At 42.0% G+C, this 13611-nt stretch overlaps 1 protein-coding gene across 1 annotated transcript in view; it reads right to left on the bottom strand.

Annotated features, from left to right (window-relative positions):
- RASA3 (RAS p21 protein activator 3) overlaps positions 1–13611 on the bottom strand; it is a 118244-nt gene that overhangs the window by 9325 nt on the left and 95308 nt on the right. The window contains exons 12-18 of the mRNA XM_083437733.1: positions 11302–11416; positions 9950–10024; positions 9246–9369; positions 7106–7212; positions 5211–5288; positions 3240–3317; positions 1892–1965 (exon numbers count right to left, since the gene is read on the bottom strand). Of these exons, the coding sequence (XP_083293859.1) occupies positions 1892–1965; positions 3240–3317; positions 5211–5288; positions 7106–7212; positions 9246–9369; positions 9950–10024; positions 11302–11416 (651 nt within the window). The remainder of the gene's footprint in view (positions 1–1891; positions 1966–3239; positions 3318–5210; positions 5289–7105; positions 7213–9245; positions 9370–9949; positions 10025–11301; positions 11417–13611) is intronic.

Here is a 13611-nt window from a genome sequence, read left to right as displayed (position 1 = left end):
GACAGGCCCAGTCGCTAAAAGTAATGGCTATGTCTGCATACTCGTAATACAGAACATGTAGAATTTTGTTAACCTCTATACTGGGCAGAAGGGCATCTTTTGTAAATAAACACCAAGTCACTTGTTGCACAGGTAGTTTTTATCTGGTAAGTTAGAAAGCAAGAGTGGCTGTTGAAAGGAAAGAAGAAACCAGCCCAACCATTTTGCAGTGCACTCAATGTTGCGAAAGCAAAGAGCATACTTTTGACTACATTCTAACTTCTGAATTAAAAGTAAAAGTACTCTAGCTATGATTAATCAACTTATGAGTGTAAGGGATCATGAAAATATGAATCTAGGATGGTAGGGGATCATACTAGATATTGAATTATTGTAATCTCAAACCATTTCGTAACCAGTCCGAAAGGTAATTTAACTTGGGCACATAACGGTTCAAGATAAAACACAGTTTTAAGAAATCACGAAAGCCACTTTGATTGTTCTTGTACAGAAACGTAAATAAAAATAAGAAACTAAGAAGAAGAAGCTTTTTTAAAAAAGCAAGGGTGGAACAGGAAAGAAATGTCAAAATGTTTCAGGTAAACTCTGTATCATCTACCAGCAAGAAAAAATCCTTATCAAAGCTTCCAGCTCAGGATGGACTAAACTACCAAAACTCAGGTAAAACCCAAACATACGAAAACATTTCCAGACAATCCTTGAGGTAATAATGAAAGGCAATCTTGACAAGTCCCGCCTACATTGTAGTGTCATATGGACTTGGTACCCAAATACAGTGGTCCTGAAGACGACAGCAGCAGATTCTGATGGGAAGTAGCAAAGAGGAGCCCTATCACAGCTAAGTCAGACTGAAGAACCTCAGGAAAGCCCCGCTGCTCCTCTGGCTCATGAGGAGACCCCTCTCCAAAGGCTGTACATGATTCCCCTTTGGGCTCCGGGGGGGGGGGGCGTCTCCTTGTGAGCTGGAGGTGCAGCAGGGCTTTGCTGAAGCTGGTCAGGTCTCCCCCCCCCCCACTTCCGGGGGCCAACTGAGAGATGCTGGAATGCCGTTCCGGAGCGTTCCGAATGAAAAACCGCCCTGATTCTAATGGATTTTTAAGAATGAATGCTAAATGTCCTTTGATGAGGCACCTTCCTGTGTGTTCAGTAGGTACTGATGCAGCATAGAGAAGAAAAACATCCCCATCTGATTTTTCAGTCACCCTGCATGGATATCCAAATTTCTCCCACCCCACCCCAGTTGAATACGCTCTCTTGATATTGCCATTGAACAGGTAGCTGTGGCTAAGTACCAACTGCCTTCACCATCTTACCTGCATGAACTATTATCATCAACTTTCTTTACTGTTAGTTTAAGAGTCCTTAACACAGCAGGCCAAGCAAGGAGAGACAGAAAAAAATCAGACAAAGGCAAAAGAAAGATGTAGAAATTTCACATTTAAGAGTTAGGAGGGGACGATTACGAAAATCATACAAACATATTTTTTAAAAAGCAAAAGGAAGGTGAGCACAAATAACTAAAAGACAAAAATTAACTTTTAAGGGGCAAACAAGATGCAGGAACATTATGCAAATTATGTTCAGAAATAGGCAGCTTTCTATCATGTACACTTATTCAGCTTTTAGGTAACTCAGAAAATATTTCTGGTGAAAACAAATTTGCTTGTATTTTTGGTTATTATCATATCCTCTAAGGTACTTCCTTCCCTAACAATTTGGTAGCATCTCCAATTTTAACAAAATGAAATTTCCCGTTGCTTAATGAATATATACTAGAGATAGCACTACCAAAAAAAGGGAACTATGTTCCAACCCAAGCAGGTGCCGAACTATTTACTAATTGAATTTGCTCCAGGTTTTGTTTTGTTTTTAAAGCCTGATGCATACTCACCCTTCTTTAAGTAGTATCGCCTGCTCTATACTTTTGTGGTCTCTTCTTCCAGAGGATGAAATTAAATCTAAGAACTTGGATGAGAAAATATATATATGAAATAAGGATTTCGTACCAGTTGGCAGAGCTGATAAAAAAAAAAGCACAAATGGAAACGCCTGAATTTCACAAGGTTAATTATTTGACATTTAATGAGAAGAAAAAGAATGTTTAAAAGCTTTATATGCCAGCAAATCAAAGATCCATGTCCAAATTAAATGTGATTAGTGCCTTACGCTGAATCATATTGTAGGTCTTCATATCGGATATATAACTCAGCCCTTCGGCTCTGCCAACATTTGCAGAAACATATGTGTACACACAGATGTAACTCCCCTCACAGAGACCTCCTTCAGACATTCTCAAAGGTCATAGCAAGCTGCCTGGCTGGTCCTTCGAACTCAATATTGTCTTCTCTGAATATCACACCTCCCACAGCTGTTTGGTGGGCTGAGAGGGGCGTGATTGCCAGCATGGGACAAGAGGTGGTGGTGGCGGCGGCGGCGGCTGGATAACCTAGGGAGAATCTGCAAGTGTTGTGCAGCCTGTGTGTTACCCATATGTGATCTAAAGACTTGCTGCCTGAATGAATTGCTGGTTGATTATGAAGGGGAGATACATCCTTATATCATGGGTAGGATGCAGGATTTTTGTTGTGCTGACCTTAATTTCTAGGTCACCAAATGGTGTCTGTATCATCTCTCTGGTTGTCTGCACTCTGCAACCTTCCCAGGTGCCTGCACTTCAAAGTCATTGTGAAGTAACTCCTCCCATGTTTTGTTTTGTTTTGTTTTGTTTTTTTAAAAAATATTGGAAAGTGAGGGCAGCTAAGGAGGCTGCAGATTGCTGGAGAAATGTTTACTGGAAAGAAAAACACCCCTATCACCCTTGGCCACCTCGCAATGGCAAGTGAACCTCAAAACCCCAGACTCATCATCAGTCTAAAGAAATTCTATAACACTCTGAAAAGACATAAAAAGGAAGCTTTTTTCACGCCTGCAGAAAACTTTTCAGAAACTAGAGGGCAGATTTTGGTATGGCACTAATAATTACGCCACAATATGTTTTCCACATAGCTTGCTGTAACCCTTAAGAGGCCTGTGGATGGAGGCAAAACCTCAAATCTGTGTCCTAAAGCACAATCATAGACATACTTCTCATGTTTTTCAACCTCTTCTCTTTCAGCATGCTTAATTTTCATTTTTAGCTGATTCTTCAGGATATAGATATGCAACTAATTAAGTATTTATTCAACTGGCTAATGTTACTAAGCCTACAAAGTATGCAAGGGTTTGTTGATAATACTTACATTTTTGACTGCATCTGCATATTTCTGCTCATTAAAGTAGTCATAAAATGTTGCCATATATGATTCCTTGAAACTGGCCTGAAATACAAACCACCACCAGGTTTTTATCTTGAAATATGACAATTTACACAGAAGTTCAAAACGCCAAAGTCAGCAAAAGGCTTAAGACTGATTCATTCATAGACATACAGCCATACCTCGGGTTAAAGTCGCTTTGGGTTAAATCTTACAGGTTGCGTCCCATGGCGACCCAGAAGTAATGGAACGGGTTACTTCTGGGTTTCGCCACATGCGCAGATGCTCAGAATGACGTCATGCGCATGCGCAGACGCAGGTTGCATTCTGATCATGATGCGAACTGGGCTCCGGAACGGATCCCATTCGCATCCAGAGGTACCACTGTATGTCTTTTTTCCTTGTAGCATAGACTTTTTGGGGAGGGCAGAGGTATCGGTGCACATGCCAAGCTCACAAATCAAGACATTTCCTTTTAAATTTTGGATATAATTCAAACTCTGTTTACTCAGATTAGCCATTCATTCTAAACTGGTAATCGGGGCTTGGTAGAGAAGGCAAAAGATGCAGTCCACAAGCGATTTAATGGCCAAACTCACAAACAATTCACATGAACTCTGTATGTGCACTTGTACTTATATGAGACTCACTGTATGAACTCAGTGTGTACTCATTTTAAGAACACTCTCAGTGTGGCATCACCTCCACTCTGAAACTGCCTATTAACACCAGGCAGGTCCGTTCGCTGTGCTGTTTTCAGAGCCTGCTTAGAACATTTTCATTTGGGCAAGCCTATCCCGATATGTAGAATGCTGGTAGGTTTTCCAAACTAATTTTGCTTCCTGTTGACTTTAATTATCATAGATTGTTGTTATATACCTGTTTTTAACAGTCTTTTATTGATAATTTGAATGTTTTAATTTTTAGGGTTTTTTGCAGGTTTTATTACAACCATCTGGGACGCGGGTGGCGCTGTGGGTTAAAGCATCAGTGCCTAGGGCTTGCCGATCGAAAGGTCGGCGGTTCGAATCCCCGCGGCGGGGTGCGCTCCCGCTGTTCGGTCCCAGCGCCTGCCAACCTAGCAGTTCGAAAGCACCCCTGGGTGCAAGTAGATAAATAGGGACCGCTTACTAGCGGGAAGGTAAACGGCGTTTCCGTGTGCAGCTCTGGCTCACCAGAGCAGCGATGTCACGCTGGCCACGTGACCCGGAAGTGTCTCCGGACAGCGCTGGCCCTTGGCCTCTTTGAGTGAGATGAGCCCACAACCCTAGAGTCTGTAAAGACTGGCCCGTATGGGCAGGGGTACCTTTACCTTTACCTTTACCTATTACAACCATGGGGTATATAAGTATTGCAAAATAAACAAATGTAGGCAGGGACCACTTTTTTCTGGCCTGGGTTGCCGTTTTCTCTTGCCAAATGTGTTTTGTTTTTTTTGCAAGGCTTCACCACAAATGGGTGTACCAACTCCTTACATGATGTGTATAGTAGAAGCAAACTTCAACGGCAAGAAAAAATATGACTGGCCGTGTTGAGCGGTCACATGAAGCAGTTCTCAGAAGTTTTTTTCCACCAGCCCAGGGAACTGTTAGATCACAGATCATGCTCCTTGAATACCTGAACAGATAGCCTAGTGTATTTCCCTCCTTGGTCTAGGAACATTAGAGCTCATATTCATGTGACAACCAACTAAAGAGGGAAGGCTGGGTGATGGGGATACAGGAGGTGGAATTGGCATTCCCTAGAAGTGCCTGGCGCATTGCCCAAACGTGCAGAGAGGAGAGGACATAGGTTTGTATCGTTCCCTTTTGAGGATGCGTCTCCACAAGGATGCTGTGCCCTCACAGAGAAGGGCTGTGCTCCATCATCATAATCAATTGAACACACATTTAAAAGGTGGGTGGGAATGCCCAAGAACCCAGAAAAGGGAGGGGGGAAAGAATGCAAAATTCTTACAGACTTAGATTTCGATAAGCTGCCTAATGTTTGTATGGTCTTGGAAATGAGCGTCAGAGTTCTTGAGGTTTGTGGATCCTGAAAAGGAAAAGGAGAAAACCATTGTATTATAGTTAAAGAGCGCAGGAGACCACAAACGCTGCACCACACTTCCATGCTTGTTTCTATTTTACATATAGAATAAAGCACTCCCCTGCCCTGGAGCACAAGAGAAACGAAGCTGGAAGAGACAGGAAGGGCTGAAGTTCAACCTCTTGCAAGTGGCAAGGTCCTCCAGCCTCCTCACCTAATTTGCAAGTGCATACTTTGGATAAATTCCTGATCTCTCTGTGGGAATTGTAAGGGCTCCTCCACTCCTTCAGAACCTCTTATTAATTCGTTTCAGAAGCACTTTCTGAAGGAACAAACATGGCAATGACATTATTAGGCTCTCAACAGAAGCCTTAAGGTGCTTTAAACATAGCAAAAGATCTACTTACTACATTTTTATTTCACATCGGTAGGTATTAAAACTCGTTTTAGAAGCTGTTGGGGAACTCATAGAAACATAAACCTATAGGTGGGGTTCACCTATAACCAGCGTAAAGCAGTTTCCATCGCACCATCTGAAAGGTGGGCTCAGCTTGGTTTCACGTAAAGGCAATTCTTATCTAGCAAGATCTCTTTGATTTATTGTGAGAGCAGAACTGGTCTAGCAGCGTGTCACAAATATGATTTCCAGTGCAGTTATTACTTGTTTAAAAAAGAAAAAATGAATAACTGTCATTTTCTTAGGAATGGTAGCATTCTACAGCATCTTCAAAAACAGAGGGATGATTCTGATAGTGCCCTAGGAGTCTTGACCACATAACAGTTTATGATTTGTGGCGTTTGCCCTCCTAGGTGACATCATGCTGGGTCATAAGGAAAGGGTTAAATGAGTGTGAAGTGATTGGCTCCCAGGGGGAGGAGTTAGAGTTAGTGTTATTAAGGAGTCAGTCAGGTGTTAGAGAAGAGAGAGGGAGAAGTCTGTGGGTTGGGACAGTGTGATGTGAGTGAGTGAGAGAATCTGTTAGGAGGAGTCAGATAGACAGTTGGGATAATCAGTTAGAAGTTATTAGGAAGGTATAGGCCGGTAAGAACCTAAGATTAAGAAACTGACAAGAAAAATTATCTGAAACCATAAACTTGTTAAGGCTTATAAAATAAACTTGTTTATTTGGTTTAATGTGAACAACTGTCTGGACTCCCTGTGTACCCGAGAGAAACGGGTTGGTGGCAGCGGGGAAGCAATCACAGTGGTGGCACAGGGATCAATAGACCGTCAAACGTCTGGGGACCCTGTGTGATCGCCACACAGAGGCATCGCTAATGGAAGGGGAGGTGGCGGGAGTTTTAACTGCTTTGCCAACTTCCCAAACTAAAGACTTCCCTAACCCTCTGGAGATGATTTTCAGGGGCTGCAAAAATCTCTCCTCCTCCTCTTGTGTTCCAAAGAATGGAAGAACACCTCCTATTTGAGGAACGGTATTACTGGATGCAACCCAGCGTTCTTACAATGCTCTGTGCCATCCACTAACTTGATGTTTCATAGTTCAGAGCTACAGCTATGGAAACAAATCGCACATTGTCAGATTGGCCGTTAATGCTCTTGAACTATTGCGAGGAGAAGGAGTTTCAAAGAGACAGAATCTTCCTTGCAACTGGTTGAGGTTTTAAGGCCCTGCAGTCAAACCTTCTTGTCTCTCTGCACCTTGTGACATGTCCAAAATGAAAAGGATTCATCTGTTGTGTATACATAACTGGGCACAACTTTTTATCCTTATTTCCTGAAGAGGCAGACTGGAGGGAAACTGCCAACAGTGGAAAGTAAGGCACAGGGCTTCCAGCAGAGGATGGCAAGATGCAACACTCACCGGGTGATGAGGTGTAAGATGAAAGAGATTTGGAGAAAGAATCGCAGGTGCAAAGAATCTCAGAAAAATGAAGCTGCTTACTGCTGTATACCTAACATCTGGATCATCTGCGATTTTAAAAACAGAACACAAGCCCATTACAATTCCACTCTTAAAAAGCTTTAGATAAAGTCACAAAGAGTGAGTAAAGATGCCTGGATGACAGCCGACATCTCTACCATCTGGAGGTCCATGCCAGGGGATCCTTGGATCTTGACTGTTTTCTCCCCCCCCCCCCATAATTTTTATTAAATTTTCTGTTTTACATTTTAGAATATTCTTTTAAACAACTTTAAAATATCAATGACTTCCCATGGTTCATTTGGCATAGCACTAATCCCTGCATATTTTACATAAACCATTCAGTATTCCATTACATCCATCAAAACTTATTTACACTGTTGAATTTATCTTAACGGTTCCAACGTTTTCAAGTGTATACACAATTTCCCCCCATATAATCAATAAACATTTTCCAATCTTTAAACGTATGTTGTTCTTGTTCTCTTATTCTATATGTTAGGTCCACAAGCTGTGCATATTCCATCAGTTTACGTTTCCATTCTTCTTTAGTTGGGACCTCACTTGTTTTCCATTTTTGGGCTAACAGAACACAAATACAGTGGTACCTCGGGGTTGCAGACGCTTCAGGTTACAGGCGCTTCAGGCTACAGACTCCGCTAACCCAGAAATAGTACCTCAGGTTAAGAACTTTGCTTCAGGACAAGAACAGAAATTGTGTGGTGGCAGTGGGAGGCCCCATTAGCTAAAGTGGTACCTCAGGTTAAGAACAGTTTCAGGTTAAGAACGGACCTCCAGAACGAATTAAGTTCTTAACCCAAGGTACCACTGTAACCTTTTTTGATACATGGGAAGGATCCTGACTGTTTTCACACACTAGCAACACATCCTATAGAATTCTATCCATTACGTTTTATCTGCACAAACTGAATGAATTTCAGGAACCAAAAAGCCGTTTTGAAAAGTACTATGCCTTGAGGCGTCTAGTCCCCAAATGGCAACTAGGCATTCTGTTTTGGCGACTGTAACCCTAGTTTAAGGAGCCATTTGGCACCTAGCTTATTTATCTTAGTTTCTAACACCGGTCAAGCAACATGTTACGTTTAATGTGTTGCATTCAGGCTCTTGTTTTTCTGTACAGTGGTACCTCGGGTTAAGAACTTAATTCGTTCTGGAGGTCCAGTCTTAACCTAAAATTGTTCTTAACCTGAGGTACCACTTTAGCTAATGGGGCCTCCCACTGCCGCTGTGCCATGATTTCTGTTCTCATCCTGAAGCAAAGTTCTTAACCTGAGGTACTATTTCTGGGTCTGTAACCTGAAGCGTCTGTAACCTGAAGCATCTGTAACCCGAGGTACCACTGTAATTACCTACAGGCTTGGAGAGGGGGTGATTGTTACTGGGGGAGCAGCTACAAGCGCAGCTATAAGGCTTACTTTTTAAAAAGTCCTAAAGGAAAATTCTTTTGCTTAGCTTCACAGCTGTGTATGAGAAGGGGGGCGCTGTGGAAGGGGCTGTGGCTGGGGAGGGCAGGGATAAACTTCCACAACCCATGCTCTGCAGTCTCGAGAACAAGCCCCCTCCCTACACACCTGTAATTAATTTAAGAAAAACCAGAGAAATAGCTGCATGCTACAGCTTGAGAGTAATGTGTAGTTTGGCCCTCAGTCAATGGCTAGGGGTAGAACTTAAGTGACCCGAGTTAACTCAGCAACTTATACTGTTATTAAGGTGAAAACTGAAAATGAAAGAAACCACTGGGTTGGTGGGCTGGAATAACTCGGAGGAAGAGCCAGAGTTCTTCAAGAACTGGAGCCTGACTTCTTCATAACAGAGACCCACACGATGTGCAGCACGTCATATTCAGCCTATTGTTGTTGTTTAGTCGTGTCCGACTCTTCGTGACCCCATGGACCAGAGCACGCCAGGCACTCCTGTCTTCCACTGCCTCCCGCAGTTTGGTCAGGCTATTAGCAGCACACAATCACTGCACATACATTAGGAGTGTGTAGTGTTCTGGCTGGTGCAACTGCGATAATCACCTTAACATTCTTAATTTTAACTTTACACAGGAACGTACCTTGAAAGCGTATGGCAGCGGATTCCCTCAGTGAAAAAAAGATATCACACATCACTGTAGGGCAACGGACCCCAGACTTTGTAATGACTGTGAAAATCCGGTCTACATATTGCCTAAGATTTTCCTAGGAGGGGAGAAAAAAAAGATAAAACAACAACCGTGCAAGCACATCTAACTTAAGATCACTTATTATGGGATACCCACAAATAAGGTGCTTGCATGAAGAAAGCCCAAATATAACTGACATGTGAAATGATCCTACATGTGTGAAAAAATTTTTTTGCTTTGTTTCACTGTGTACACAACCCACTTTTCATGTTCGAAATTGCAACTTTCCAGTGTGAATCAGTGCAGTGAAAACCCACATAGATATCATCTGACATTATCATCAGCATATTATTTTGTTTTTTATATGGACATGTTAACATATGAAACAGTTGTATTTATATGGCAATATCTGTTGTATTTATATTGTTGTATTTATATGGCAGTATCTGCCAGAAAACATCTGGAAACTGTTATAGATATATCATACAGCCCAGTATTGTATAGAAGAGTAGCACATTTACTCACTGCCACTTAACCCAGCTGCAAAAGATGGCCTGTACAGCACCTAGCACACAACTGATGCTAAATTCATATCAGACAGTAGTAAGTGAATTAACTGGAAACCTGGGCTTTCATCTACAAAATGAACTGCATACCCGGTTATTATCCAAATTTTCAGCATCTTTCAACTTCACAGGATCAATTTCACAAGATTTATGAACTTGGCAAATCTAGAATAAATTGAAATAATTCAAAATCAATATACTGAATTATCTTCGGGTGAGATTTGACCCCTTAGAATCAGTTATTTATTTAACAAATTGCAATTTAACAGCTTTGGGCTGGTTAGCTTTTTGTTTTGTTTTTACAGCATAGAATTAATTTTTTTCTTAGCTCCTCTGAAGATTAATTTCGCTATATAAAACAAAACTTTTTCTTTTCCAAATCAGGAATAAGCCCCAGTCAAGTGAGTTTCTGTCTTTTCCTTATGTTTTTACACGTGGCTTAGTAATTCAACATCACTAACCATGGCTGCCTCATCAAGAAAATTTAACAAACATACTTCAAACCCTGGTTTAAAATGCTGGTTAAGATGGGAAGTCCTCAACTGACCACGGTTAGTGACATTACAGCTAAACACTGTGATATGTAATTAGCGTTGACATTACAACACTAAGAGCACACACACCTATACACATCTACACAGAATTAAGCCCCACTGAGTTTAATGGATTTACTCTCAGGTAAATGTGTACAGGTGTACAACCTGTATTTTGGTTAGAGCAGATGAAGGAAGGTGGGGGAATTTAAGCGGGAGGGGGGAGGGGCTGGCTACCAATTTAGAAACCATAGTTTCCAAGGAGCCAGCTAATGCTAACATAATTATCTGTACTGAACTTCAGTGAAAAATTAATTTCTGGCTAAAAAGGAGATAACACCAAATAAGCATTTAAGGAAACAGTATTTTCCAAGCTCCCCTTTTGTTTATGAAGAACAATGTTGCAAAACTATTTTTAAAGTTGCGGCGGGGGGACACACACACGACTTCTTGGTAAGTTGTGGCATTTTCAGATCAGTTAGGAAAGTGCTGCATCAATTAAAGGAAATGTGTGGTCTATTTATTTGTAACATTAGGAGGACAAGCTAACTGCGCGGCAGAGATAATGAAACGCTGCCGGAGTGTCAAGCAAGAACACGTGCACCCTCTAAAAATAATCACAAATTCAAATGAGTTGTTTCTTTTTTATGCACATTATATACCTATCCAGAATCAAAATGCTTTGCTTTTGTAATGCAAGGCTTGCATCTGAGGGGCACTGCAGAACATTAATTTCATATAAATCCATGGTATTCAAGTGTTATGACTGACTCACTAGATAAGCAACTACCACATGGGTCTGTCATAACCTCCTAAACCTTAGGAATAAGCCCCGTGGAACAATGACAAGACAGACCATGTGCATGCGTCTCTTAAAAGACTGTACATGGTTTTTGAACGTGCTCTTACCTCGTCGATAATTGGCTTCAGGGTTACTTGAAGGTAATGCATCCCTGCCAGTTTCATAGTTTCATCAATGCACTTGGAAGTTAATGAGTTTCCTCTGAAAATGGTGTTTGGGTCTCTGAAAGCAGACGGTTTCCAAACATTTAGCCTTCTTTTGATAAACCACCGATATGGTGAAATAAAAGCAGCAGTTGGAGCAGATGAATGCACATAAACCATCTTCTCTGAATGAGACCAGAGACACGGGTGGGGGGAATTTGCGGTTGGGTTCCAACTCACACCAGCCCCAACCAGCACAATTTATGGTCAGGAATGATGGGATCTGCAGTCGGCAATATCTAGGCAGCCACGGGTTTCCCATTCCTGACCTAAGATGTGCCTAAGAAAATTGCTATCCACTGCCGTAGGAGTTCATTACAAGTAGAGACTAATGGTAGCCATCTACCGTACTTCAGCATGCAACAAAGGAAGTAAAGTAGCAGGTGTTTGCAATCCACTTCTTGCTCCTAGGAAGCTCATGCAATGGCTCCCAAATGAGGTGATTTAATATAGTTTTCCTTTATGAGTCTTAAAAACAACAGGGAAACTGGTGTGCACATCTACCGGCTTTAAGCAAGCATGAACACTGGAGGTTTTTAAGCAGAGGTTGGATGGCTGTCTGCCATGGATGCTTTAGCGGAGATTTCTGCACTAGATGACTCTTGGGCTTCCTTCCAACTCTATGATTCTGTGTGTTTTCTTCTATCCCAGCAACGGGATAGAAGATAGGTGCATCTGTGCTCTCTTCTATCCCAGTTCTATTCTGGGCAGTGGGATTAGAGGGAAAAGGTGGGAAGAAAGTAAAGAGCAGCTATCTGGCGGTGAAGCCTGCACAACAAGAGCATCCTTTTTGCAAAAATAAATGAAGGAAGAAGCTCCCTCTTGGAGAGGGAGATGGTTGGGTAACTGTAAGACAAATAAATGCACAGCTCAGTAGCAGCCCTGATGGAACACGGTAATCGGTCGTACTGCCTTGTGGCTGTCATAGTTATCTATCACATCTGCACCCCCTTCCTTCTCCAAGGTTATCTCATTTGATTCCTAACACTAATCATGTAAATCAGTTTACCAAGGCTACCCGGCAGGTTTCATGGAAGAGTAGGGCTATTAATCCAGGTCTCCCCAGTCCTAATCCAAGGCTAGCCACTCCATCTAGCATACCAGGTCTAGGGTGCATGAAGATTTTTGTTCACAGGAATAGGGACATCGGGAAAACATCAGAAGGGACAAGTTATACTGTACTGCTGTGCTTTCTGTCTTGTATTACCCAATACTTTGTATTGGGAAGAAATCAACACATAAGATTGTGATATGGGGCAGCTCAGTTCATAAACCAGGGAAACCTGGTTTTAAAATTTCTGCATTTAAGAGAGCTCTGTTACAGAGCAGAGAAACAAAAACATCTTTGATTCCCTAGGATATTCCAGCTGAGTTGTTTTGTGGAGGGGGATTTAGAAGTAGGGACCAGTGTGACAGATAGGAAAGGAAGGAGTGCTGAACTGGCAAGCAGAGAGCAGATTGGATAATACCTGAGTAGTGGAAACATAATGTAGGAAAAGCATACATAGGGCTGCCTCCCTCCCAATCAACCTTCAAAACCCAAGTGACTCTGTGCAGGGATGCCAACTTGGATAAAATATGGGGAGATAAGTCTCACCTCACATAATTGATCACATAACACAGCACAACACACCATTTGAATGGCAATGCCCATGAACTGGGGGTGGGGCTGGACCCCTCAAATATTTTATTGGGGGGAGGGCAAGGGACCTTGGTCCCTAGGAATTGGTTCCTATGACTCTGGAAGTCCTGCATTTGAATTCAAATGTGTTTTAAAAGCTGCAAAGTCTTGGGAAGGGTGCTTTTAAAGTAAGATCAGCAATTAAAAAAAAATGCATCTTAAGACTAATTGGAAGTAGGTTTCATTCATTTTATAGGCACTTGCATTTAAATAAACAGGCCTTAAGAATTGCACCGCAAAGCAAAAACCTATCTCTGGTCCTTTTACCCTAAAACGAATAGTGTTTTGATTTTCTTCAAACCATTCAACTAATAGCTGCAGTGTTCAAAATTCTGCTGTCCTGACCCTGCTGTAATGACTCTCATGTAGATTTCACACACAGACACCCCCGAGGCCATGAGTTTCCCCATAGCCGCTGCCTTCGTTCATATTACACATAGTTGCTATCTAACCCTTATAAAGAAGTAGTACTGGGGTGTGAGCTCTCTTTTCTCCCCCTCTTAAGTGGAAGCCCCTAAGCCATCACTTCCCAT

This window comes from Podarcis tiliguerta (assembly GCF_965153285.1).
Source record: "Podarcis tiliguerta genome assembly, chromosome: 4".
Classification (NCBI taxonomy): Eukaryota; Metazoa; Chordata; class Lepidosauria; order Squamata; family Lacertidae; genus Podarcis; species Podarcis tiliguerta.
The sequence above is the reverse complement of the archived record's forward strand: the minus strand, read 5'-3'. Positions and strand labels throughout refer to the sequence as shown.